The 26258-nt window shown below is 36.9% G+C and overlaps 2 protein-coding genes across 5 annotated transcripts in view; both read right to left on the bottom strand.

Annotated features, from left to right (window-relative positions):
- Positions 1 to 1213: 1213 nt before the first annotated feature.
- LOC125234173 (60S ribosomal protein L17) lies at positions 1214 to 6675 on the bottom strand. The gene is made up of 5 exons (XM_048140379.1): positions 6620 to 6675; positions 6333 to 6420; positions 5977 to 6249; positions 3175 to 3261; positions 1214 to 1357 (listed from the first exon to the last, which is right to left on the bottom strand). Exons 2-5 carry the CDS (start codon positions 6411 to 6413, stop codon positions 1235 to 1237), a joined length of 564 nt encoding a protein of 187 aa, XP_047996336.1. The 5' UTR covers positions 6414 to 6420; positions 6620 to 6675; the 3' UTR covers positions 1214 to 1234.
- Positions 6676 to 7362: 687 nt separating this feature from the next.
- Positions 7363 to 26258, bottom strand: part of LOC125234254 (SKI family transcriptional corepressor 2) — a 35348-nt gene continuing 16452 nt past the window's right edge. For 2 of the 4 annotated variants that reach the window (XM_048140465.1, XM_048140466.1), the window contains exons 8-9: positions 10169 to 10298; positions 7363 to 9245 (exon numbers count right to left, since the gene is read on the bottom strand). In XM_048140465.1, the coding sequence (XP_047996422.1) occupies positions 9178 to 9245; positions 10169 to 10298 (198 nt within the window). In that variant the 3' untranslated portion in view covers positions 7363 to 9177. Of the gene's footprint in view, positions 9246 to 10014; positions 10299 to 26258 lie in introns of all 4 variants that reach the window. The other 2 variants (XR_007177955.1, XM_048140467.1) reach the window with 2 other exon arrangements.

Raw genomic sequence — 26258 nt, 5'->3', positions numbered from 1 at the left:
ATAAAATGGTTTAAGAGCCTGGCAAAAAGTAGAAATTGAAGTAGCAATATAGCGGCTTGTTTTCTTACATATATTTATTACTATATATTGACTTTAGAGATGGGCCGAATATTCGATATTCGGCATAATATATCCGGCAAGTTTTTCAATGTTCGTATTCGGCCGAATAATTCGGTTGCGTTGCCGAATATTTACCGAATAAACAAAGTAAATAACTAATGAGGATCTCACGTATTCAGTTGGATAATAAGCTCCTTTTTTAGTAGCTTTCTAAGGAACTATTGAAAAGAGATAATTAATTCCCTATGTGTCAAAATGTAAATACAATTGTTTTGTAAAAATGTTAAAAAACCGTAGTTTAAGAGTTGAGAAGAGTTCAGAATTGTTTTAACTAACTTTTAGTTATCCACTAAATCATAATTTATAAGAACATACCTAGTTGTAGTAACATATGTAACCATTATCTCAATCATTTAAGTTTTAACTTAACATCCGCTTTAAAAATATGGCGTAACCGAATATTCGGTTCGGTAAGAGCTGAACCGAATGTTCGGCCGAATATTCGTATTCGTCAAAATCCACATTCGGCCCATCTCTAATTGACTTGAAAGGGACGACATCGACACTGATGTTGCCACTTTTAAATTTATATTTTTTTCACAACACCAACCGGTAAATTCTCTCTTTGTTCTTCTAAAACAGATATCATAATAGGCTAGTTTCCTATTAGTCAAATCAGCTTCTTTTTAAGAACTGTCAAAACGATTTGCTAATATGGAATTACTATGAAATACTCAGGAGTGACGTCACGGTCAATTCATTTACTTTATATCTTTCTCTATGACTATTATAAATATTTTATTTTAAGTATAGGAAACTAGCCTATTGCATTTGATCCACAAGAGTGCAAAGTAATTTATTTAATTTGGTGTTTTATAGTCAGTATTTTGTTCAGGTTGGTGTTGAAAAATTTTGTGTTTCACTCGGTGACAAAGTATTTTAACCTTCGTGCCTTGAAACCCTCACATCAATATTCCGCTTCTCGAACTCGCTACGCCCGCGTTTCAATATTGGAATTAATATTGCTCGGGTCGAGTTGGGGTATTGCTTGCTCGGGAATCAATATTGGCACGTGTGGTTAAACAATAACTCTGTCCCGTTATTCTGAGCCTGGGATATAAGCGAGTTTGGAGATATGAATAAAAGCGTAGTGTACTGTTTAGAGTAGTTTATTCTATTCCCTCATCATCTTCTCCTTCTGGCGAGCCAGCTTCTTCTTGGAGAGCTTCTTCTTGGCGGGCGCGTCGTCGGCGGGTGCGGCGCGCGCGACTGCCGCCTCACGCTCCGACAGGCACACCTGCGCAAAAAAAAAAAATATTACAGAACATTCTTAGACATACTAAAGCCCCATTTAGATGGTACGAGTTTCTCGCCCGTTTTGGTCGAGAAACTCGTATGACATTATCGTATGCGATAATCGCCTGGCGATTATCGTATGAAAACGTTTACATTCGTGCGAGAAATAAAAACTCGCATACGAGTATCGTATGCGATACTCGCCAGGCGATTATCGTCAGGCGAAATAGTTTAGACGGAGAGTTGAATTTTCGGGAGATATTTCCATAACATTTTTCGACTCGTCTAAACCGGTTCTCGTATGACATTTCTTCTCGAACGTGCGATTATCGCACGAATCGGAGCGAACCGATTTTCATACGAGTTTTGCCTGTCAACTTGCGTGCTTAGTTGCTAATTAATTAATTATAAACACATATATGCTTTTTTATAATATTGGATATATGTAATTTACATTGATTTATTTGAATTTAAGTTTAATAGTACCCAGTAATATTAAAAACACTATAAATTATTTATGACGGTCTAAATAATAATGATATAATAGAGAAAATAATAAATTCGACCTAGCTAATAAAATCTTGGTTGCGATACTTGCGATTAAGTTTAGGATATAATTGAACATAGAATATGGATATGATTTATTTTAAATGATATTAAAATTATTTTTTTTTTTTTCATTTATTTCGAGTAACACAACTCATAATTTACAAAAAATTACAATAATGATACCCTTATTTATTTTTGGTTTTAGCAGTTACTGAGAGTTAGCTATAAATATAAAAATACCATGATTTACATGATTTCTGTTTCTAGGGAAAGAGAATTCATTTCGACTGAGTAGCGCATAAACTCGTATACGATTCTCGCATACGTGTTTTGTTTACACGGAGACATACAAACATCAAAGGCGAGGCGATTATCGCCTCCTCCCGTGCGATATCGTACGCATAGTTTACATGATACGATATTTTTTCTCGAACTTCGATAATCGTACGTTCGAGGCGAGAAACTCGTACCATCTAAATGGGGCTTAAGGGTCTGTTGCTGTCGCAAATTTTTTTGAAGGGGAATTTCTGCTGCGTGACGCTGACGTCAACTGGTCCTAAATCGTACAGTAAGCTCAACAAGGCCCTTGTTAGCCCAGACTATAGTTAATTATATCATAAAATAAAACAAAAGGTCATCCAAGACTTAAAAAACCTGAGCTCATAGCCCTTATGCACTGGTCCCACCGCGAGCTAGTAAACTATGAGCTATCGGCTATAAAAACGAACAAAAGATAAACACTCACGTGCAAATAAAACAGACACGGCGATATTGATAGTTCACCGCTGGCCGAGTAACTATAAACATCGCCGTGTCTCTTTTATTTACACGGGAGTGATTATCTTTTGTTCATTTTATAGCTGATAGCTCATCATTTACTAGCTCGCAGTGGGACCAGTGCCTTAGCAGGAATTGAACCCAGGTTGTGCTGCAGCCTACAGTATGTATTTAGGAATTTTACAAACCAGAATTATTCATATTATTGTACATATTTCTCATCTCCTCTGTAAACAATTATTTTTATAAAAAAAAAAACATTTTAAGAGAAATCTTGATGTTTCAGTAGAAATAAAACCTTACTACATAAGTACTGCACAAATATTCCTGATGCATTCATTACTTCCAAGACTAGTGTGTATTAAACAGTGATCAGCACTATGCTTTTGTTCTATATTGGAATCTCAGATTTCACTTGGCAAGTTTTGTTAATGCTTTGCATCCATAGTGCTTGATCACTGGTCTATCTTACGTCATTTGGTGGGTGCTTACCTCAATGTGGCAGGGCGAGGACATGTAGGGGTTGATGCGACCGTGCGCGCGGTACGTGCGTCTGCGCAGGCAGGGCGCGCGGTTCACCTGCAACACACATTCATCATGAGATCCATGAGGTCAATATTCAGTACATTATGGGTCCTGCCTGTTTCCTAATATTAGAAAGTGTCAGTTAATTATTTATGCAAATACTCATAGACCAAAACTTATGTTAGTGCCATCTCCACCTATTAGTCCTATGACCAATGTCAATCTTCTTTCTCTTAAAACACAGTCACTAAACAATGGTTTGTATAGATATCCTTAATCCGTTGATGACCACATAAGTTATGTGACATAACAAATATTTGTGGGGACTTTTTTTGCATTAAAATGTGAGTGTGCACGGGAAAACGTCCTACTTTGTCGATTGCTATAAAGCTGCTTTGTCAGTTTATTCATATAAAGATACAAATAAATCTCGCCTTAATGGTAACCAACAAAGTGGGACGTTTTACTAAACACACTAACAAATTATGAAAATGGGTCTTGTGTTGGTTGTGAAAGTAATTAAAATTGGAATTGATTATGTTACCATTAAAAAAGAAGCAAGGCCATAACTGCATCAAAATATTGGGAGCTTGTAAAAAGTAAAAATGGTAATCACAGTCAACATTCCAGTCTATTAAAGTGCTTGTCCAAGTTGTTACAGCTGTAACACAGTAATCATTTTGGAAATAAATCATACATAAGAGAAAATACATGTCAGGGAGTCAATCAACTTTTAGCAATAAGTGCCAATCATTATAATATATCATTATAGCATGTTGGTGACAGGCATGGAAGAATAAATAATATATTTATTTCCTGTAAACTACCTGACACCATTTACTTTCTGCCTTTAGAAAACAGGTTGTGCAATAAATACACATTGTCAAGCAAAAAAGGCAATGTTAGACAAAATTGTTTAAATTACATCAAAGACATATCTCCGTATAAACAGATAGTCTAAGAAAAAAACGTACCTCAGTACCATACAGAAAAAGGTACAGTGGCCTAGATGGCATTACACCTTTAGGGTACGCTCAGCTAGATGGCGCTAATTAATATTTGACATTTTTACACATATCGAGCTAAGAATATTGGCCAAATGTGTTTGAAAACAGACTAGACAAGTGGCTTTTAAATAATAAGATAGTGACATGACTTTGCTAACTATAAATCATGAGACACTGTGTGACATAGGCTCATCAGCGGAATAGCTGCTCGCCTATAATTGAATAATAATAAATTATCAAAACTAAGGTTCAAAAGTTTTAAGCCTGTGTCAAGAGATGGCAGTCTATGCATTGTGATTACACATTTTACTTTGACAGTAACTCTCTATAATACTCGATCCTCTTTGATTACATTTAACTATGAAGAAACTAAACCTTACTTTATATCTAAAACTTCTTTTTAAGTTTATTTCGTTACTAGCTTCTGCCCGTGGCTTCTCGCATTAAATTCGAAAATTGCGGAATGCTCCATACAAACTTCCACCCCCCATTTTAGGGAAGTGGGGGTTAGAAAGAGACAAAAAGTAGTCTATGTCACTCTCCACCCCTTCAACTATATCCATTGAAAGAATAACGTTAATGCGTCGCTCCGTTTTGCCGTGAAAGGCGGACAAACAAACAGGCATACACACTTTCCCATTTATAATATTAGTATGGATTTACATGGCGCCTGGAACGTGAACCTATTTACATACTGTTCTCAATGGTAATCCCTTACTATTGCAGAAAGTAGTTTTTATCAAAGAGAATCAAGTATAATATCAAGTATAATATAACTGTCAAAGTAAAATATCACAGGGCAATCTCTCAACACAGGATTGAAACTCTTGAATCACAGTTTTGACAATTTGGCTCATATTCTTTGATAATACTTTATTATTTACTTGACATACTGGCAAAGATTCAGTTCTAGGTTTGGATTGTGAAATCAAGTTTTTGTGTTGAAAGCGGAGTATTAATTAATTACCTATTTGATTGACGACCGGTCTGGCTCAGTTGGTAGTGACCCTGCCTGCTAAGCCGCGGTTCTGGGTTCGAATCCCGGTAAGGGCATTTATTTGTGTGATGAGCACAGATATTTGTTCCTGAGTCATAGATGTATTCTATGTATATAAGTATGTATTTATCTACTTAAGTATGAATATTGTAGCTTAGCACCCATAGTACAGTCAGCTGCAGATAAAAGTAGACCCCCCTGCATACAAATTTGTATGCAAGGGGGTCTACTTTTCTCTGCAGCTGACTGTACAAAGCCATGCTAGTTTGGGGCTAAGTTGATCTATGTATATATTATTTATTTATTTATATATTACCTAGTACAAAGGCAACAGTGCATAAATAAATACTACAGGGAGTCTCGAGGGTCTTTGCCAGTCAGTGACATCTGCCGCTATCTCTGCAGGATCAGGGCAGGAGTCCCATTATTGTCTATGTATTTTTGTTAGGGCTTTTACTCTACAATTTCACACAGGGTGAATTGGCCAATGTAGGTGTTGACCTTCTCATGAGAATTTGCTGTATATAAATTTCGAATTTTGTAGTTTTCAGAGGATGTTGTCTGGAGAACCTAACCTAAGACTAGTGTTTGACATGTATCACATCAATTTGACAACTTTCAATGTCACTATACAACTCTGTCACTTATAATAAAACCACAAAAGTGTCAAGTTAATACAAATATTTACACTTAAAGGTTACAATTCACCCACACTGGCTCTAACTAAGCACTCACAGAAGATAAAATTATAATAATGGTACATACCTGAATGTGATCAATAACCAGCCTGTCAACATCTAGGCCTTTGTAGTCAGCGTTGGACTCGGCGTTCCTGAGCAGCTGCAGCAAGAACTCCGCAGACTTCTTGGGCCAGCGGCCCTGAGTGGTGCCGAACTGCTTCGCCTGCGCGCAGCGGCCCACACCGCCGTTGAAGCGACGGAAGGGAATGCACTCCTTCTTCTCAGTCACGTTCTTCAGGTAACGCACAGCACGGCGCAGAGGCAACTTTCTGATCGCCATCGCCGTTTCATAAGTGTTCTGCAACATAAAGACTCAGTTACCATTGATAACCTAAGTCGTGTATCATGCAAGTAAACATTACGATCGAAGCTACAAATTACCTTGAAATGAACACGGAGGTTTGAGCCACGCGCCTTGCATGACTTGGCTGGGTTATCCGGCTCCCGAGAGTAACGTCCCATTTTGTTTCTGAAACAGGCGGCTTAAGTTACTAACGCAAGACACCCAAAGAGGTTATTAACTGAAACACTGCTGACTTTCACAATTTTAACGAAATAAACTTTCAGATAACCGGTAAACACTGTTCTTTTGAGCATATTAGCGGGATTCCATTCAATCTTCATTATTATTCTAGATAAAAACGGATTTTGTTAAACACGAAACCAACCTCTCACGGGAATAACTTAACAGGAAAAGGCATAGACAAAATGTTTTGACATTGACACTTGCGTCAGCTTGGTGCTGTCAGTGACAAAATTCGAGTCTATGGCATGGCCGATAGCAGTATTTTTCTCACAAGTTTTGAAAACATTTCTTTGAACAAATAAATAAAATGTAAATATTATAAAAACAGCAAACATTTTTCTAAAGCTAGAAATAAAATGGTGTTACGAATATTTAATAAAATTTTAGTGTTATTTAAGTTATGACTTATGACGCCATCTATCGGCCTTCTATGGAACAAGCTGACCTACATGTAGTTCTGTTTCCATCCGCAACTGGTTCTGAGTGCGCTAGTTGTAATGGATTTGTTCCTTTGCCCAATTAAGATCCGAACTTGTAAAGTTGTAACCGATCACCATCCGATCACTAATAAAATGAGTCACTATACATAAGTAGAAGAATTGCCAATAAAGTACAACGTTGAAGCCTACAAGCTTGAAGGGCAAAAAAAGAGTATAAAAGAATAGGATGGACGGTGTCGACCTATGCTTACTGCTTTACATGTGGCAACTATTTTGACCCAATTGTAATGTTTCTATGATAAAAAAAATTGTTCCATTTCTACTGTGTTATGCTGTATTCGGTCTAATTTGTAAGTAAAGAAAGACGTAAAAGGATTCGATAATTATAGATACCTACAAAATAAAACTGGTTAGGTAAGTATATTTGTTTTTATTATTGTTTCTAACACATTACAGCTTTCTATAAATGGAATAATAATAATTTTATACATAGAAGTGAAATATTACAAGTTTCAATTTCACCAATTTGGGACAATAAGAACAAAATTAAATAATTAATTACTTCTTTAGGTAAGTACATTCCAAGAGTGGCACTGAAACCTGAGTAGTTTCATGTGCTCTGCCTACCCCTTAATGGGATACAGGTGAAATTGTATATATGTAATGTATATATGTTCTTTAGGTATATAAGTAGATGCATAATGTTAAAATCGTACTATTTATTTTTATACACTTATATACCTACGGTATTAGGTACTAAGGATCATAATGATATGTATTTAACATTACTAAAACTTGTTAAGGCAAAAAATTGGTAACTATTCGAAGTAATTTCTAAAAGTTACGTGGAAAAATAGAGTAGATGGCGTTAGTAAGCTAAAATAATTGAATTGTCGTTATTTTGCACTTATGTTACTCCCATTTTTTATATCCATCCAATATTTAAACGACGTGCAGAAGAAGTTTAAGATATGTTATATATCAGTGTAGTATTCCCATATATTTGTTGTAATAAGAGTTAATCATAACTAAAAAGTAAAAACACAATTGTTCAACCTACTAGCTATGATATCGCAGATAAAGAATATGTACAAAGACATTATTATAGTTACAGCGAGTTTAATCTAGGTAATTGCATACGTTAGTAACTTATTATTAATCTGTGGTAATTGTTACATTTAAGTATTTACAAGTAATTTAAATGAGTAATATAATATTATCTATTAATATTGACTAGGTCTATAGACTAGATCGATTAACATCAAGTGGGATGAATTCAATTCAATAGGATTGCTTGTGTTGTACTAGACGCTAAATTCTACATAATTACATATATCCTAATCGTATGAGTATCTACATTATTCTACAAGATGAGATGCACACATTGGTAACAGTGTATTTAGTAGTAGCGCCATCTAGTGAATGAAGTCATAAGTATTTTCATGTGAAGAGTGTTTTGTCCAATGATTCTGATCTGATTGATAGTCTCAAACAAATTACCTATATTAATTATTTAGGTACTTTGCATATGAATAAATTTTGAATGTAATTATAAAGAGTAGGTAGGTACCAAACCAATGCAGTGAATGGAAAACATTTCTTGCTATCATTAGGTATGAGTAGGTATTATCACCGACTATCGAGCAACGAAAAAGGCCACACACTGTTTGTCTGTCGACACGCAACACTTTCGTAGGTCCCAGTTACGTGACTATGACTAGGCCCCTAATGTTGACAGTGCTTGCTTAAATAAGGTTTGATATTGCTTCGTACTTAGTAGCGTACAACACACGACAGGTTCCTTGAGGTAGGCCCCAGTTATTGACTAGGCCCCTTCCTGCTTAGTGACTGCAGAGGGGCTCCTCACAATACACGACAGGTTCCTTGCGCTAGGTCCTAGTTATTGACTAGGCCCCTAGTGTTGACAGCCTATACAATAATTATAATACAAATTATATTATTATTTGCTTAATAAGGTTTGCTATTGCTTCGTGCTCAGCGTCAGTGGCTGCAGAGGGGCACCTCAAAACACAAGACGTATTCCTTGCTATTAACTGGGGCCTAATACCCATATTATTTATTGACTATTAGGCCCAGTAGGCCCCAAGGCGTTTAGCATAACTTGCGCTCGCGCCCGAGTGTCCATAGGTACTTGAAGTCGCGCTTGATGTATGGGCTCGCGCGCCAAGAACGCATGTGCTAAACCGCCAAGTGTTGACCGTCTATAAGGTTTGATATTGCTTCATGGTCAGGTGAGGCGCTAGTGCGGCGCCGGCGCCGGCGGGAGCAGCGGAAGGGGCGCCACACACGCTGCGCACGCGTCTCGTTCTGTCAACATACGACAAGTAGGTACTTAGTTAATTAATTATACTCTGGCATTACTTTGCCAGTAGAAAATAGGACGAATAAAAAAATGAAGGAGCGAAGTATTGAATTTGAAAACGCCTCTTTTCTACTGACACGATATACATACATACATCAGTCTCATTTTTCTTACATTTCAGTATGCTTATGAAAATAGAGGCATGCCAAGTTACAGTAAGTGAGGTAAGTTAGTTAGTTAAATATGTAGAGGCGTTGAGTTTTATACGATAGTATATGTATATGGTCTACTTATAAAATATCCAAATGTTCCAAAGAATACATACGTGCCCACTTCATGCTATCAAACGTGCTGCAGTTAGCTTACCTAGATCGTCTCTGTAAAACACTCACCACACAATAGAGGTATAAAACTTGAGTATTTAACAGGCATATTTATATTACGATCGCGATATGACGTGAAACGATTTTTTACCTAAACTGATTGTCACACTTAGTAAAATGAGGGCAGCACCAGTGGAGCACCTAGCGAATAGTCCTGATCATATTGTGGTGTTTTATCTTGGTCGATGTGTAGCCTTGTACCTGGAGGGGGCAGTAAGGAGGCGGCCGGAGATCCGGCAGCCGCCAGGGTTCCGAACCCTACTCGCGTTCCACCTTGGGCACCAGCGTCCCCCACACCTCATGCACGGCCCGGTACTGTGTTACCTTAATAAGATCGGTTGTGAGACTTGTGAGGTGACTAACACAAGTATCTTGGCCTATCGCTTGGTACCTGGAGGGGGCAGGTAATGTGCTGGCGGCCGAAGGTCCGGCAGCCACCAGAGTTCCGATGGCCTTGACACGTCCCGGTAATGTGTTAGCATTAGCAGCTTAAGAAGATCGTGAGTTCGTGACCAACGCAAGTGTCTTGGCCTAGCCCTTGGTACCTGGAGGGGGCAAGTAATGAGCTGGCGGCCGAAGGTCCGGCAGCCGCCAGGGTTCCGGTTCTTCCTCGCGTTCCACCTTGGGGACTAGGGCTCCCCACTCCTCGCGCACTCGGCATGGCCAGGGGCAACTCTGAAACAAATGATACAAGAGGTTAGAGGTATTATAATCTACGTTTAACAAAATAGGGTAAAAATAAAAATACCAAAACACCAGTGCTTGACAGTGTACACCTATATATATATGATATATATATAGGTATATATATATATATATATATATGTGTGATATTGGGCATTATCGTGTTGAGCACTGGTGCTTTTACCTTATGTGTCACAAATAGTGGACAATTTAAAACTCAAGTTGAACTTGTCAGTGATACAAAATGCTTAAGTGCGAAAAGCAGGAATTGAAATAATTTGAAATTATAACTACATATTTAAACAAATAAAAAAATCAACGCTCAATATTTAATCCAAGGTGTTACTGTAATTCCGAATTAATTGGTGCGCTATTTAAACCCATAATTCTCGAAAGCCGTACCGACAGATAAAGGTGTTTACAGACGACACGGGCACGGCACGGGCCGACACGTGACCGCTATCTGATGCACGGCACGGCAATTACTTAAATAATACCGGATAACTAACCCTAATGCAATAGATTACCGATTTGCAGCGGCGCTCAAACTGTGACGTTCATTGAATGTTTTGATGTGTTTGGTTGCTTCTAAATAGGTATAAGGTATTTATTTTTTGGATATACCATGAATGACCACGTAAACTTTGATTAATAACTTGGATACACATATGCCCTATACTTATCTACACCTATATTTAACAAACCTACGTACCTACATTACCGTACATATATTGGAATATATTTTTGAACTATTACAATTTTCATGTTACGAATGACAATAGCAAAACTGCCTATTCACACACAGACATATTTATAGTCGTCGACATATAAATTATGCGCATACCTTGACCCCCTTATTCATAAACGCTCACTAAAGTTATCAAGCCGATCAAGATCGTTAAACTTTAAATGGATAATTAGGATACGCATACGCAGCAGCCGCGTGGGGCGCGTGGCAATAGGAACCTTGCTAAGCCAACATTATCTGTAACTCTTATAAGTTAACAGTTTGAGGACCACCGGCATGCATTTTTAAGCAGCCAGTGCCGTGAACAAAGCTCGGTGTTATTATGATTGTTGACCGATTCGCTATCGCACGCCACACCACTCATCTTTCATTTAAATTGTCATGTTACAGCTAGGCCACTCGAAAATACATTTTATTTAAGATTTTTCAACTTCAAAACCTGTACATTTAAAGCAACGCGGGTTAGAATTATTGGCAGTTGCATCAATTACAGTTTTGGTGTGAACTGTGAAGCCAAAATTGATTCAATTAGTACCTACTAACTTATTTATATTAATAACTATGTCACTTTTTCCCATCAGGTAACGAAGGTTGGCTCAGTTGGCTGCCCTAGCTCAGCCGGACTAGCCGAAATGATAATCTTTGACGCTAGACGCTGATCGAAATGCAGTCTGGCTCTATCGCGCCGATGGGCCATTTTTTTCAAAGTTGTCCACCCCACTTTTTTTGGATTTGGAAATTTTTATGTGGTTTCCACTCATAATCGCGAGCTCTTTCTATTCTAATAGGAGAAAAAAAGTGTCCCAAGGTTTTTTTCCTATTCCGTTACCATTTTTTCATACATTATGTATGGCGGTAACGGAATGGAAGGTTCGAAAAAACGTATGGAAATCTTGGGACATTTTTTTTCTCCTATCCGGATCGAAAGAGCTCGCGATTCTGAGTAATAATCGCGTAAAAAATACCCATGTTACAAAAAAAGTGGGGTGGACAACTTTGAAAAACATGGCCCCGATACGGAAGAGCGATAGAGATAGCTAGCTGCGATAACGATGTTATGGTAAGCGTTTGCGCATTTGCCTACGCACCTGCCTAAAAAGGCTTGGAAAAAATTATGAGTAGAAGAGCCAAGAAGAAGCACCAGTTTTAGGAAACTATATGTATAACCTAACTAACTCAAGCTGAGTTTTTTTTTTCAAACAAAAAAAGAAACTAAATCTAAATCGGTTCATCCGTTCGGGAGAGCCACAGACAGACGCACAAACAGACAGAAAAACAGGCAGACAGGTAGACAGACACGTCAAACTAATAATACCCTGTCGTTTTTACGTTGGGGGTTAAATTCAGTTTTATATGAATGTCGGAGAATACAAAATGAATTAAAATTAAAATCTTAACTAAATATACCTAACAAACGTTACGAAAAAATTAAAATTTTGAAAAACCCCCGACCGCGACCTTGTAGACCAATTTTCATGAAACATGGCTAAGAACACTCCCGACTAACTCAGCTTTCAGACAAAAAAAAACTAAATAAATCTAAATCGGTTCATCCGTTCGGGAGCTACGATGCCACAGACGGACACACACACACAGACAGACAGACACGTCAAACTTATAACACCCCGTCGTTTTTGCGTCGGGGGTTAAAAACAGCCCTGTTGATTTCAGGTGCCATGTTTATTAACCGTGTTTGCAACCCCGTGTAGTGCCGGGCTAAGAATTTTAGCATCCCGTTTCCTCTCGTGGGTGTCGTAGAATTCGACTGCGGGATTTGGGTTCAATAGGCTAGTTTCCTATACTTAAAATAAAATATTTTATCCAGTGCACGAAATAAAGCACCAAATAATTAGAAGAAAAATATGGACAGTAGTTATTTTTAAACATAATTTCTATTTAATAAGCCAAAGAGAAAGATATAAAGTAAATAAATGTACCGTGACGTCACTCCTCAGTATTTCATAGTAATTCTATATTAACAAATCGTTTTGACAGTTCATAAAAAGAAGCTGATTTGACTAGTAGAGGAAACTAGCCTATTGTGGTGTGGGCGACCTGTCACTGTAAATTCACAACTTCGGTTGCTTTCAACTCATTATAGTAGTAGTAGTAGCATTAAGCACTTTGTTGCACAGATCAAATTACAAGTACAGTGAATAATTACAACAGTTATGTAAAAAGGCGAGCTTATCCCTTTAAGGGATCTCTTCCAGCTAACCTTAGAATAACTGAGAGAGGAAAATAGGAAATGGTAGACAAACACACCGTCAACGTTATTTGCGGAGATATCTACTGAAACTTGAACATTTTCGTGTGCTCTGCCTTGCTGCTTGGGAATATATGTGTGAATTTATGTACATTAACTGCATCGATGTGTGACACAACAAGGGCGCAAAAGTACCTAATATGACATGATCTTGTTTGTAGAGCCTTAATAAGAGCGTGTCTCATGTTATTATTGCGATCTAAGAGTGACATATTAATGCAGATGTAAGTTATGATTTAACTCAAACACGCCACAAACACAAGTGACCTCGAAAACCATAATGAAATTTCCCGATAAAACGGTCATCGTCCGAGGCATGTAGCCAAATGCACAAACGCTTACGATAATATCGTTATCGTAGCTATCTATCTCTATCGCTCCTCTGTATTGGCGCGATAGAGCCAGACTGTGTTACGATCGGCGTCTAGCGTCAACGATTGTCATTCAGCTAGGCCGGCTGATTTCCAGTCACCGCGTCACCGAACGCTCGCTCATGAAGTATTCAGGCTCGGTATAATTATACCGTGCCGTATAACCGTTATACAAGACCGATTACTGGCACGGTACTCAATGCAGCTTAATTATTTGGGCTTCGATTTAATTTGACTTAAAGCGATGCGTTTACACTTACAAATACCTACAGTGTAGGTACGTATACGTACATATGTTTTCCCAGAAGAGAAGCACAATTTTGATAGGTTACCTACGCCGAAAATTCACAAGGAAACTCTGTCAGTATATATTTTTGCACTGCACTTTTTAATTTATGCAACTTCAACCCTGCGCATGTGCATGCTAAGAAGTCTTAAAGGTGCTACAGTTGTCCTAAAAACACCAAGAACATCAAGAGTTACTGTACAGTTAGAATAGTATATTTACGATCAAAATAAACTTTTATAGGTTATCTTAGAAGGGTACATTGACAGCTGATTGTACCTTCAGATTTTAAAAGATGTAGTTCCTAGAACTGGTAAGCTTGAAAAGTCTTACGTAACGGTTATGTGAAAAAGCTAATCTACTTATAAAAGATATTATATTTCTCGTAGCTATACAGAATTAATGTTCCGCACACGCCTCCATAAAAACCATCGCAAATGTCATCTCCCAAATGAGGTAAGTAAAAAAGCAAATGCCACCGCGGCATTTGGCGGCCGCGGGGAAGCGGACCTTTTAATCAAACCATAGGGAGTATATAGATACAATCCGATTTGGCATCTACACTATTAATCATTCTTTGATGCATTTCTTTTTTTTTGCCATTTTTTTTATTTTGATTGTTTCAGGGCATTTTCGGTCAATTGTACTCAGAATCACGAGTACTTTCAATATCACTGGGAGACAAAAAGTGTCCCAGAATTTCCATACATTTTTGTTACTTTCCTCTTTTGTTACCCCATACAACACGTACGGAAAATGGTAACAAAATAAGAACAAATCGTATGGGACAATTTTTTTAACTACTAGGATTGAAAAAGCTAGTAATTCTGAGTAGAAATAGCATTGTTTTTTAAAAAATATCACATTTCATAAAAGTGGCAAAAAAAAGAAATGCTCCTTTATGAACTTGTGATAAAAATCGTTACTTCATTAACTTCATTGGAAGGTATTGGCGCGAGTGTGTCTTCACTTTCCATCAGGTGTAACTAGGGTCAATCGCTGATCAGTCTACAATAAAAAAAAGAGTGGCGGTGATTGTCACAAAAATACTTAATCTTATTAAGTATGGACACATGAGGGCGGTACAGTCACCGGCATAAATAAATGATGATTTTTGTACCTTGTCACTTTAAATCGTTTGACAATTTCGTATGACATTTCAGACTCGACGTTAAAGTGACAAGGTACAGAAATCATCACTTATTTATGCCGGTGACTGTACCAGTCGTGCACCTAGCGAATAACGTCAATATCAGGGCACAATATTAACCTGCTCTTCTCTGAATTACTTGCTACTGTTACGAACTTGAAAATCTCTAGTGTTGATTGGTGCTTGCAAAATTAAATGAAAATCTTGAAAAATCAAGACGATCATATCAAAACCACTTGACACCAAAATTGTTAAATTAGAATCGTGACGTGACTGGTGAAGTAGGTAGGTGATTGTCCGAATTTTAAACTTCGAGGAAGTCGAAATATTGCACCAAATAAAAATGAAATAAGAAGTCACGCAACTTGTCAGATATTCGTAAATATTAGGCATGTAAAGGTATATAATGGGGTAGATATTTTCTAAAAGGATAGAGTACACATTTATCTTAATGCGAAGATACTTAAACTACATCAAACGCGTATAACATACAAGGTCACACAAGTACTAGCCATAATATCGCGGCCTGTAACTCATGGCAAGGGCAGTTACCATCAATCGAGTCCCCATTTCCATAAACAAAGAACACAAGTGACATTTAATTTCGTCCGGCCCGATACCATCGCCAGCGCCACTAATGTCCGTAAAATAATTTGATTATTACTTTTTCCGAAGATGCTGAATTATTGAACGACGCACGACCTTAATGGAGATTTGTTTTAATAAAACAAATTTGTTTAACAACAGTAATTTGGTGTAGTGTTTTTATTTATGAAGGACGATTTGTGTAATTTGTGCTTGGGTTTTGTTTGTTTTTAGTGTTTTTACCCAACTACATATTTTAGATTACAGAAGTTTGTCCCCATATAACCATAATCGGTCGCCGTTCCTACGCAAATCCTCCTATTTTGTGTACACACAGGTCTTCGGGTCTCAATGCTTAGTCGCAGTACGGTCGACGTTTAGTCGCGGCGACCCAAATGGGGACGATTGGTAACAGGCACAAATGGTCACAGAAGTGACAGAAGTGTGCACTACGCGTGCACACATTGTTATCGTTTGGCGACTACTTTCCCAAAATCATTCGTTCATTTCATTCTTTTCAAATGGCGACTGTCAGAGACGTCAAAGTAAAAAAGAAATATAATCATTTGACATTAAAATGTAATGGCGTAAGAATTTGTTAAAGATAAATATTGTTTGCATTTGTAATATAATGTGGGCTAATTACCATGGCCAATTAAATTGCTCGAGTGATTTCATAAAATAAGTCTAAATTTATCAACGCGCCATCAATTTAACTCAGTTTAACCAGTAATAATATTATTGACTACTCGGTGTTTGCGTGTTATGTATATTGATTGGTGAAGTTTTAGTGCTCCGGTGCATATACTATACTGAAATAATAAAAATAATGCCTAGAAAACCAATAAAGTTGTTAAAATATGGATTAAGACGGTAATATTCCATGTAAAAAACAGTCGCCAAACGGTCACCAAACGGACGACAAACGGTCGCAAAATGGTCGCAGCGTACACGCGTGACCGAAAGCAGTGAATATTTATTGGATTTTCAAAATGGCTAATATATTAATTTTTTCCAGGTATCCTCAAACTTTATAAACAATTAAATATGCCGTCGTACTCAGTTGTCCTCACTAAAGAAGATTAAAAAAAAATTGTAACGTGCGTACCGAGCTGCTGGGTTGTAAAGGATCGGGGATCATATTATTATGGTCTTCTATAGAGCAACTAGTATTTTGCGGCATTTCACAATTGACACTTGTTGAAGTAGTCTTCATTACCTAATATTACTATCAACATTCATTTCAGCGTTCTGTACTTCTTTTGTCAAGATTTTTGTATAGCACTTATCTATACATCTACAAATTTGTAATGTTAAAGAGACATGAATAAAACGTAGTAGAGTAAATAATGTGTTTTTTTTTGTAACCCAATCAATCAATCAATCAATCAAATCGTTTATTTGCAAGAATACAGTCAAGTAGATGGTATCAAACAAATGTAAAGTGCAGTGTATTCAGCCAGCTAGAGGGCATGCAAAATCTTATAGAAAACTAGTTTCATACAGCGTTCCTTATAACTATGACTAGAATTTATGACTATCATGCAGCATGCATAATAAACATCCTACAATTACTTATACTTAATTAATACATGTGTGGCATATAGTTTAAATATTCTTTTATAGAGTAAAAAGCATTTTTCACCAAAAAATCCAATAAATATTTCCTAAATAGCGGCATTTCAGATTCCCTTATTGAGTTAGGTAACTTATTGTAAATTTTAGGCGCCATCCCGTAAACACTCTTTGCACGCAAGGCTGTTTTGGATTGCTGATATGCAATTTTATGTCGCTGCCGCGCACTATTGTAAGCAGGGAATTGATTTATATTTAATTTTACATACATTACTATTTCAAAAATATATAAACACGGTACAGTTAATATTTTCAAATTGACAAAATATTGTTTACATGAGTCAAGTATCTTTAGCCCACATGCAGAGCGCAAACATTTTTTCTGAGCCTTAAATACCAATTCCCTATCAGTTGAGTTACCCCAGAACATGATACCATAGCGCAGTGTAGATGTTACATATGCGTGATAAGCAGTAAGTACTTGAGTGCGATTTACGATTTTATTCAAATTATACAATGCATACGAAAAACTATTTAACTTCTTACAAATAATGTCAATTTGGGTTTCCCATGTCAACTTATTGTCTAGATTTAATCCTAAAAATTTTGTACAATCGGTTTCCTCAATTAAACGATTATTATATGTCACAGTAAGATTATTAATCATATCATTTTTTCTTTGGTAAAAATTCATAATTTTCGTCTTTTCCAAGTTTATATGTAGATTATTACAATTCAACCAATTGATTATTAATTCCAATGTATGATTTATACTCTCTTGACATTGCTGTGGATTTTCTCCAGTCAATATAACTGTGCTGTCGTCGGCAAAGAGAACCATTGGGTGCTCAACGGACTGTGGGAGATCATTTATATAGATGAGGAATAGTAATGGCCCCAATACGCTTCCTTGTGGAACGCCACGTGTGACATCTCTGTATTTAGATGAAAAGGTAACCTCGCATTTCGTTTTTAAGCTTATGTAGTCTATTTGAACCATTTGTCTCCTACCAGCTAAGTATGACAGTATCAAATCATAGGTATTTCCGCGTAAACCATAACAGTATAACTTGTGCATTAAAATATTGTGATCTACCAAGTCGAAGGCCTTAGTTAAATCCATGTACAGGGCGCAAACTGGTTGTCTTTTATCCATATTCGACACGATTACTTTTAATAAATCAAAAATAGCCATGTTTATGGACTTATTTTTACGGAATCCCTTTTGTTCTTGCGCAAATAAGTTATTAGATTCAAAATACACCGTGTTTCACTTAACACTAAAAACCTGAAAACTGTTTGTTCAGAATCGAGAGTAGAATCGATTGAGCTATATCTTGATGGGGGTAATATTTTTTGTTTTAATTTGTATTATTAGTTATTGTTTACGTGCCCATTCTACAAATTTGTAATACACCATTGTGCATATCATATTGTTAGAGGTTGTATACCTTTTTCAGTATTTAAGGGTATTAATACTGGCTGGTTACTTGGACGATTATTTTTTCCGCTACGAGATAGACGTTGTGCATCAGTTTAATTTTAAGTCATAACAAATTGAACTCGTACCTAATTACAACCTTGTCATTTTGAATTTTAGGTTTAAATTTGCTTACTGAGTCACCTGTGCAATTTGAAGTTTACTGTGATACAGGTTAAAGTGCTTTACATTGACATAGCTATCTATTGGTAAACCTTATGTCGTTGCAGTAACGTACATTAAACAGTTTGAAGGTTTATGATGGTAGCTAGCAATTATTTTATTGAGTGTAGAGTTAAAAGCCGAGTAGAGCTGCACAGAAAATTTAAAACTCAATTTAAAAAAATAATAATCATCAGATTAAAAAATTAACATTCTAGATACGTTTAAAAAAATAAAAATCAGTTGGGGTGTCTGAGGTTTTGAGTGATACCGGAAACACCGTGTATAAACTAATGCGACTATAAAATACCCTTTCAAAGACTTTAGAAAATACTGGAAGAAGTGCAATTGGCCTGTAGTTATCAATATTTTCTTTCTCCCCTTTTTTATGAAGCGGTCGCACAATTGCTATTTTCAGTTTTTCTGGAAAGGTACCCTGCTCTATGCATAAATTTATAATATAACTAATTGGGTATACTAATATAGGTGCAACACTCTTAATGACTTTGGTGCATATTCCGTCATAACCGGTACTATTGCTATTTTTCAAAGAATATATTATGTTTAAAACTTCTTGCGGACTTGTTGGTTGCATAAATAAGGAACGTGATGAATTAAATGTCAATGTACTATGCCAAACAAAATACTTGTAGATACGAGTGCAGAAAGGAGGAAAATCGATACGAGTAGCGATAAATTAATACACGATCGAAGGGAGTGTTTTAAATCGACACGAGTTGTGAATGTCCTTTTCGCACGTGTATCGTACGACGATTTTCAGTACCTAAATCTAAGCTAAGAGTTTCGACCAGACAAGAAATGAATCATTGCTTGATTTGCTCGCACTACTGCGTTAAAAAAAGCAGCATCTGTACTGAAAAAAACTATCATTGCGCAACAGAAATTCTATTAATATCATCAATAAGAATTAAAAATTATATATTTAATACATTAAGTAACCATAAAGTGCTTATCTATTTGTATTATCATTCTGCACTTTTCTTAACTTTCCCACATTTCTATAAAATGTCGAAGAGTGCTTAATACACCGGTCAAATCTTACATGAAAATCGGCTAAAAAAACAAAGTGTGATGTAAAGCTGGATTTTTGGTATGTTATTTGGGGTCCTTGGGGGAAGTAAGACTATATTTTGCAAGCAAAAAAAAAGTGTGCTAACTTCGTAATTAAAAAAAAAGTAAAAAAATCGGACTTTTTTTGGTTTTTATTTTTTTATTAAAAAACTATGCGTTTTTGGTCAAAAGTTGCTTTGTAATGTTGAAAGCGCATTAAATTTCAAACAGTTTGACATCGTTTTTATCAATGTTTGTCAAATAGTTTTCGAGATATGAAGCGTCAAAAAAGGTTAATTTTTGACGCATTTATAAAATGTAGCGTTTAGCCAATATTTTTAGACAAATATCTGCAAAATACTTCATGATATGATATATATTGCAATATGACATTGTATAAAATTTATTTTGCTTTAGTTTTAGTGCAAATAAAGGTCAGTAAGACGAATAGTTACTTTGGTAAACAAAAAAAATCTATAAATAGAGAAGCCAAGAGTCTGGCAGATTGGTTAAGGTAAAATAGTTTACGCTAAAAGTTTTAGGTTGAAAGTGCTATCTATTCGATCTTACTTTCTTTGATATTCGTTTATCTGAAAAAATTGTCTAAGCTAACTTTGCATCGATTTGACTATTACTAATGAAGAAATAAAATACAGTAAAATTTTGAAGTTTAGTAAATTAGAAAAATAAAACAGAATTAGTTACATTTTACTTTTTCCTTTTTGAGGGTCCTGGTTCTGTATTTGACCACCAATTGCTGTGGAATAAACTACGGGAACGGAAAGCGCCCACGCCAAATATTAAGATACTGGAGAAGTGGTATTCCCAGCAGAAGAACGTAGTAAGATGGAAGTCAACTCTGTCCACAGCCAGCGGGCTAAACTGTGGCGTGAGACAAGGAGGCAGTATGTCTCCGGCTCTCTTCAGCGTGTACATAGATGGGCTGTCGCAGGCTTTGACCAGTACCGAGGTTGGCTGCTCCATCAATGGGCAAATGATAAATCACATCGCATATGCAGACGATATGGTCCTACTAGCACCATCTGTGGGAGCTATGCGTAAGTTACTTGCAGAATGCGAGAGATACGCCAGCCAGCATAACATGAGATACAATCCGGACAAGTCTGAATTTATGCTCATGGAGGCAGCATATATGCCCACACATGTACCACCTCTTTTGCTTGATGGAGTTCAATTGCGGAGAGTACACGAAGTCAAATATCTTGGCCACATCTTGTTGTCCAGTTTAAAAGACCAGGAGGACATAGAAAGGCAGAGGCGAGCCACCGCAGTAAGGGCAAACATGTTGGCTAGAAGATTCGCCAAATGTAGTGACAGCGTAAAAAGACAGCTGTTCCTCAGTTTTTGTACAAGCGTTTATACTGTCGAGTTATGGTCCGACTACACCTGCGCGCCGGTGACAGACCTGCGCGTGCAATACAATACATACATATTATGTACTGATATTTCGTTAAACGGAGAATACTATGATTCGGGCACGTCCACGACAACGCTCGTAAGATTGCATCGATGTTATTGACCCTCAGTGATATGCTTTAAAAACCAGTCCGTACAAGAACAATTTCGGACCAATCTGATTCAATTAATGAGAGTTTTCTACTAGTAAATATTTTTTTCCGCCAAGCGGCGATCCTGAGGTCTTTCTGACCGTAAACTTAACTTACTAAATAAATGTTGATTTGATATACGCAAATATGTGTCTGAGTAATACTTGAACAGCCCCCAAATAATAATAATTCGTTCTCTGCTACGCCTCCTGTAAATATATGTAAACTATCCCATTTGGCCATTACCATCCACCGATTATTTCTGATCCAGTTATACTAGACTTATGATATAATCCTATTTTTTTAAATAACTGGCACTCTTTTGGTTTTAAATGAAAGCTAGTGAAATTTTCTACATTTTTATTTAACAATTTATGTAATAGCCTAAGTTGTTTTGCTGATATTTGTCTAAAAATATTAGCAAATCGAATATTTTCATAGAAAGGGGAAAAATGCTCTTTTTTTGACGCTTCATATCTCAAAAAATATTTGACGGACATTGATAAAAAATATATCAAACTGTTTGGAATTTAATGCGCTTTCAACATTACACAGCAACTTTTGACCAAAAATGCATAGTTTTTTAATAAAACGGCAAAAACCAAAAAAAGTCTGATTTTTTACTTTTTTTTTAATTACGAAGTTAGCACACCATTTATTTGCTTGCAAAATATAGTCCTACATTCCCCCAAGGACCCCAAATAACATACCAAAAATGCAGCTTTACATCACACTTTGTTTTTTTATTTCTCTTTTTGACCAGTGTATTAAATGGTCGTCGTCGTTTATTATTATTTAATTCGCTCATATTTAAATGATTCAAAGCAACCAGTCCACAACTTCACAAGACAGTTTGAGAAACCTTCGTATTTCAGATTGTCATTTGCGGATACAGTGGTTTAGGAGCAGTTCTGTAATCAGACCTACACATGTGTGTACAAATTCTGTCAATGTCACTGTCAGAAACCGTTCTGACAGTGACAATGACAGCCACAAATTCGTCCACATGTTGTTACCGTTATGTGTGCAAACGTCGACTAATAAAGTGTCGTTAAAAGTCATTCTGACAGTGACATTGACAGCCACAAATTCGTACACATTTTGTTACCGTAACGAGTGCACACGACGACTACATTTTGTTATTGTATCAATACGGTCGCATTGTTTGCACGACGTTACCACGCGTTATGTCACATTTGACAGTTAGTTACTGATTTGAAGATTTTGCGACTAAAATGGTTGTATGGGTCATGTTACACGTTAGGTACATTTGTCAATTCCTTTAGCACCTTTGAATAAAAACTCCTAAGATGCAGGTGGGAGGGAGAGGGGCCACTTTCCTTTGCAACAAACTATCATACTATTAGACAAACGGCAAAACTAAACTAGGGCACTCTAAGGCCCAGGGTTAACCCACCATTTTGTATGGATTTTGACAGATAACCCTGAGTTAAGTAGTAGGTGCAAGTGGGCCTAAGTACGATATTTGTCAACCATTAGCACAACAGAAACTATTTGAAAGGTAAATGAGATTTTACTCAAGTCTCAATATAAAGGAAAAGCTTAGATAGTTAATTAATCAAAAATTCAAAATATTCATAAGTACCTACCTAATTCTAAACTGAAAATTATATACGTTTCACGGAACAGCACATGGAACGCCTACTACGGGACATGTCGTAGGCTGCTACGATTGCGAGAGCTACTGTGAGGATATTCCAGTGCCTAAAACGAAGTTCAGACAAAAACGACATTTCTTCATACAAAAACGACGATTCTTCAGACAAAGGCAACGGTTTTTCGAACTAAAACGACGTTCCTTTAGACAAAAACGACGTTTCTTCAAACAAAAATCACAGTTTCGACACTGACGTATTTGTTCCATATCGTATCTAAAGCAAATTTTGAGCAATTTGAATGTTGAAGGTAGAGGCGTCACCATCAATCGACAATCGTTCCTTTTGACAAAATGTCTACTACAAAATTCTCCTTGTTTTTCTCGCGTTGTGTTAATTTGGTGCACCCAATACTTTAAATATCTTCTTTTTAGAAGTTTGTAAGCTTCACAAGGGCATAATTCTTCATCAGAACACGAACTTTTCAGTGACATGTTGCACGTACAAAGATGCAAGGGAAACTAGAACGCGAGAATTTGAACGCCGCCTGTGTGCATTGTAACTCTTGAGCGGTCAACGGTCACCAGAACGCGGAACTCTGACAGAACGCAGAGCGCTCACTGTCTGCGCACGCTCTAATAAATAGATACTTAAAAGTCAGACTATAATCTAAAGCTTTCAAACAAAGCAACCGTTTACGTAATGCTTGTACAACACACGGCTATTGTATCCAGCTAGTCCAAGAGCCAGCGAGAAAAAAAGCAAGTCGCCGAGGCAGGTGGCGACCGGGCGCCGTGAAATAATTTAACGAGTTCTGGCCATCACTAAAATTGTGTTCGTTATAACGGTCTCTGGTTATTTCTGTAATGTTGTTTCATATTTCACTCTTGTTTCTGGGTGTACAATGTAAAATTTATGAATGTGACGATGATAAATGATGGTGATGGCTATGATTTTATAAACTTAGGTACAGAATACTTAGGTACTGAAAATAAAATTATTTTGAAATATACTTTAAAAATACGATAATGCGTTAAAAATGGTCTCAGTGTTAATCTATGTTTTAGTAAGTAATGATTGTAATAGGTAACTGCCTCATTAATAAATAAGTTCCTAAAGTTAGAACTTAGAACGTAAAAATAATATACATTTAAAAAAGAACGTAATGCTTGTTACAATAACTGCAATAAACATAACCGTTATCGGTATCTCGCGTTAATCATAGCACCACGTCCCACTTGTCCCGCGTTTGTCCCGACACAATGCTCATAATAGGTCACCCTAATCGAACGCTATTAATAACCAAATCATCGCGTCTGCGCCGACCGTGTAATTAACTGCGGCCCGCTGCGTCCTGAGCCTAGTAGGGTTACCAATTCTTTTATTTAATTAGGGACTATGACAGATTATGTTTATTAAGACGTATCAGTTAGAGGTTGAAAAAATAGGGTTATAAATTATTATTTCTTTAGTAAATTGAGACCTAATACATATTCATGTATGCGTTGCTTCAGCATAATTATTAATGATCATGGTCAGGATTAACGACCCGTTCCGGATTCACACAAGTATAATCATAATTTAATAAACCTTCTACTTGATCACTCAATCTATAAATAACGCATCAAAATCCGTTGCGTAGTTTTAAACTTCTAACCGTATTTAGGGATTGACAGACAGACAGCCGAAAGCGACTTTGTTTTGTACTATATATAGTACAAAACAAAGCCACCTAACCTAACCTATTAACCTAACCTAGTAACCTATTAACTATATATAGTTAATAGGTTAATACCTTCCCGTGCGTGCTTGTTGTTTTATCTCAAAGACCGCAGATGTTAGCGCAGATGGGTCTCGGATGTCTCGGTTAGTACCTACAGACACACTCATGCGCAGAGGGGGGTCATGGGGGTCATGTCCCCCCCCCCCGAGCCTAAGTTGGCCATACAAATAGACCACGTGACCCCCCCCCCATTGGGCCATTGGGCCCCGGGCCTTTACTACGTGACCCCCCCCCCCCGGGCACGAAGCTGGATCCGCGCTTGGACACACTGGAACAAAGTTGCAAGTCTCACGCGGTTATTTTCAATCTATCCTTAGAAGCAAAAACCGTGATTTCTTTATCACTCTCTGTCTAGTCAAAATTAATTAACTGCCGGAGTCAACCCTAGCGTGGTCCCGGCGGAGCGCGTCCCGCGGGACCGCGGGCCGCGTTCATTTACATGGGAATTGCTTGTCTAAATCTATTACACGTTGCGGTGTTTGTCGCAATGTAGGGCCATGACTTTAGGAAGGACCGAAGAATCAATAATTGAACAGTGGAGTTTAAAACTGTAGTGATCATTAGGTGCCAACGTGGTTTTTGCGGAATAAAAAATATCGGAGAACTGTGATTGTCTCAAAAAAAATTTTGGGTCAATATCGAGTGGTCTGAGAATACAAGGGAAATGGTGTCTTTTAGATACAAAAAAATAATCCACGCCTAGCAATCTCGTATTGTGCTTTAATTGAAAACTAAATGAAGGTATTTATTAAGACAATTTTTGTCGAGGCTAATAAAAAAAAAAAAAGTATGGGTAATACTTTGTTATATCTCTTATAAGTTTTCAGACTCCATCGCACCTCCCCTTTCAATCTGTCTGTCTCTCTCTGCACCCCAGTCACGTAACTAATAGGTCGGGTCTCAACGAATTGCTCACTTCAAGATGTTCCCAGCGAATGAAAACTTTATTTATTACAACTATTGGGGGGGTTTAATACGCGTTAGGTGTACGCGGTTGCATGCCGTACGAAATCAAATCAATGTTCAACAAAAATAACGACAGAGATTGAGGAAAAGTTAAAAATAAAATTTTTAGATAACATTTACATATGTTTATTTATATTATAAAATAAGTACTACATAAATATGATTATTGAGTACCTAATATGGTCCACGGTGCACTTAATCTAGAACATGCCTGGAACTCGTTAAACTTTCTTAGAGTGTAATTGATCTGACTGTCAGAGACTCAGACATATTGAAAAAAAAATATTTTAAACGGGTTACTCACGTATTATGTCGATATAACGC

The sequence above is a fragment of the Leguminivora glycinivorella genome, chromosome 15 (assembly GCF_023078275.1).
Source record: "Leguminivora glycinivorella isolate SPB_JAAS2020 chromosome 15, LegGlyc_1.1, whole genome shotgun sequence".
Taxonomy (NCBI): Eukaryota; Metazoa; Arthropoda; class Insecta; order Lepidoptera; family Tortricidae; genus Leguminivora; species Leguminivora glycinivorella.
The sequence above is the reverse complement of the archived record's forward strand: the minus strand, read 5'-3'. Positions and strand labels throughout refer to the sequence as shown.

What these genes read in the sequence shown, in the direction of transcription:
- LOC125234173 (XM_048140379.1), bottom strand. Translation starts at nt 6,413, where the DNA reads ATGGGACGTTACTCTCGGGAGCCGGATAACCCAGCCAAGTCATGCAAG. An exon ending in ACCTCCGTGTTCATTTCAAG is followed by an intron (nt 6,250 to 6,332) that starts GTAATTTGTAGC and finishes TTTATGTTGCAG; the next exon opens with AACACTTATGAAACGGCGAT. An exon ending in TGGTTATTGATCACATTCAG is followed by an intron (nt 3,262 to 5,976) that starts GTATGTACCATT and finishes TGTGTGTTGCAG; the next exon opens with GTGAACCGCGCGCCCTGCCT.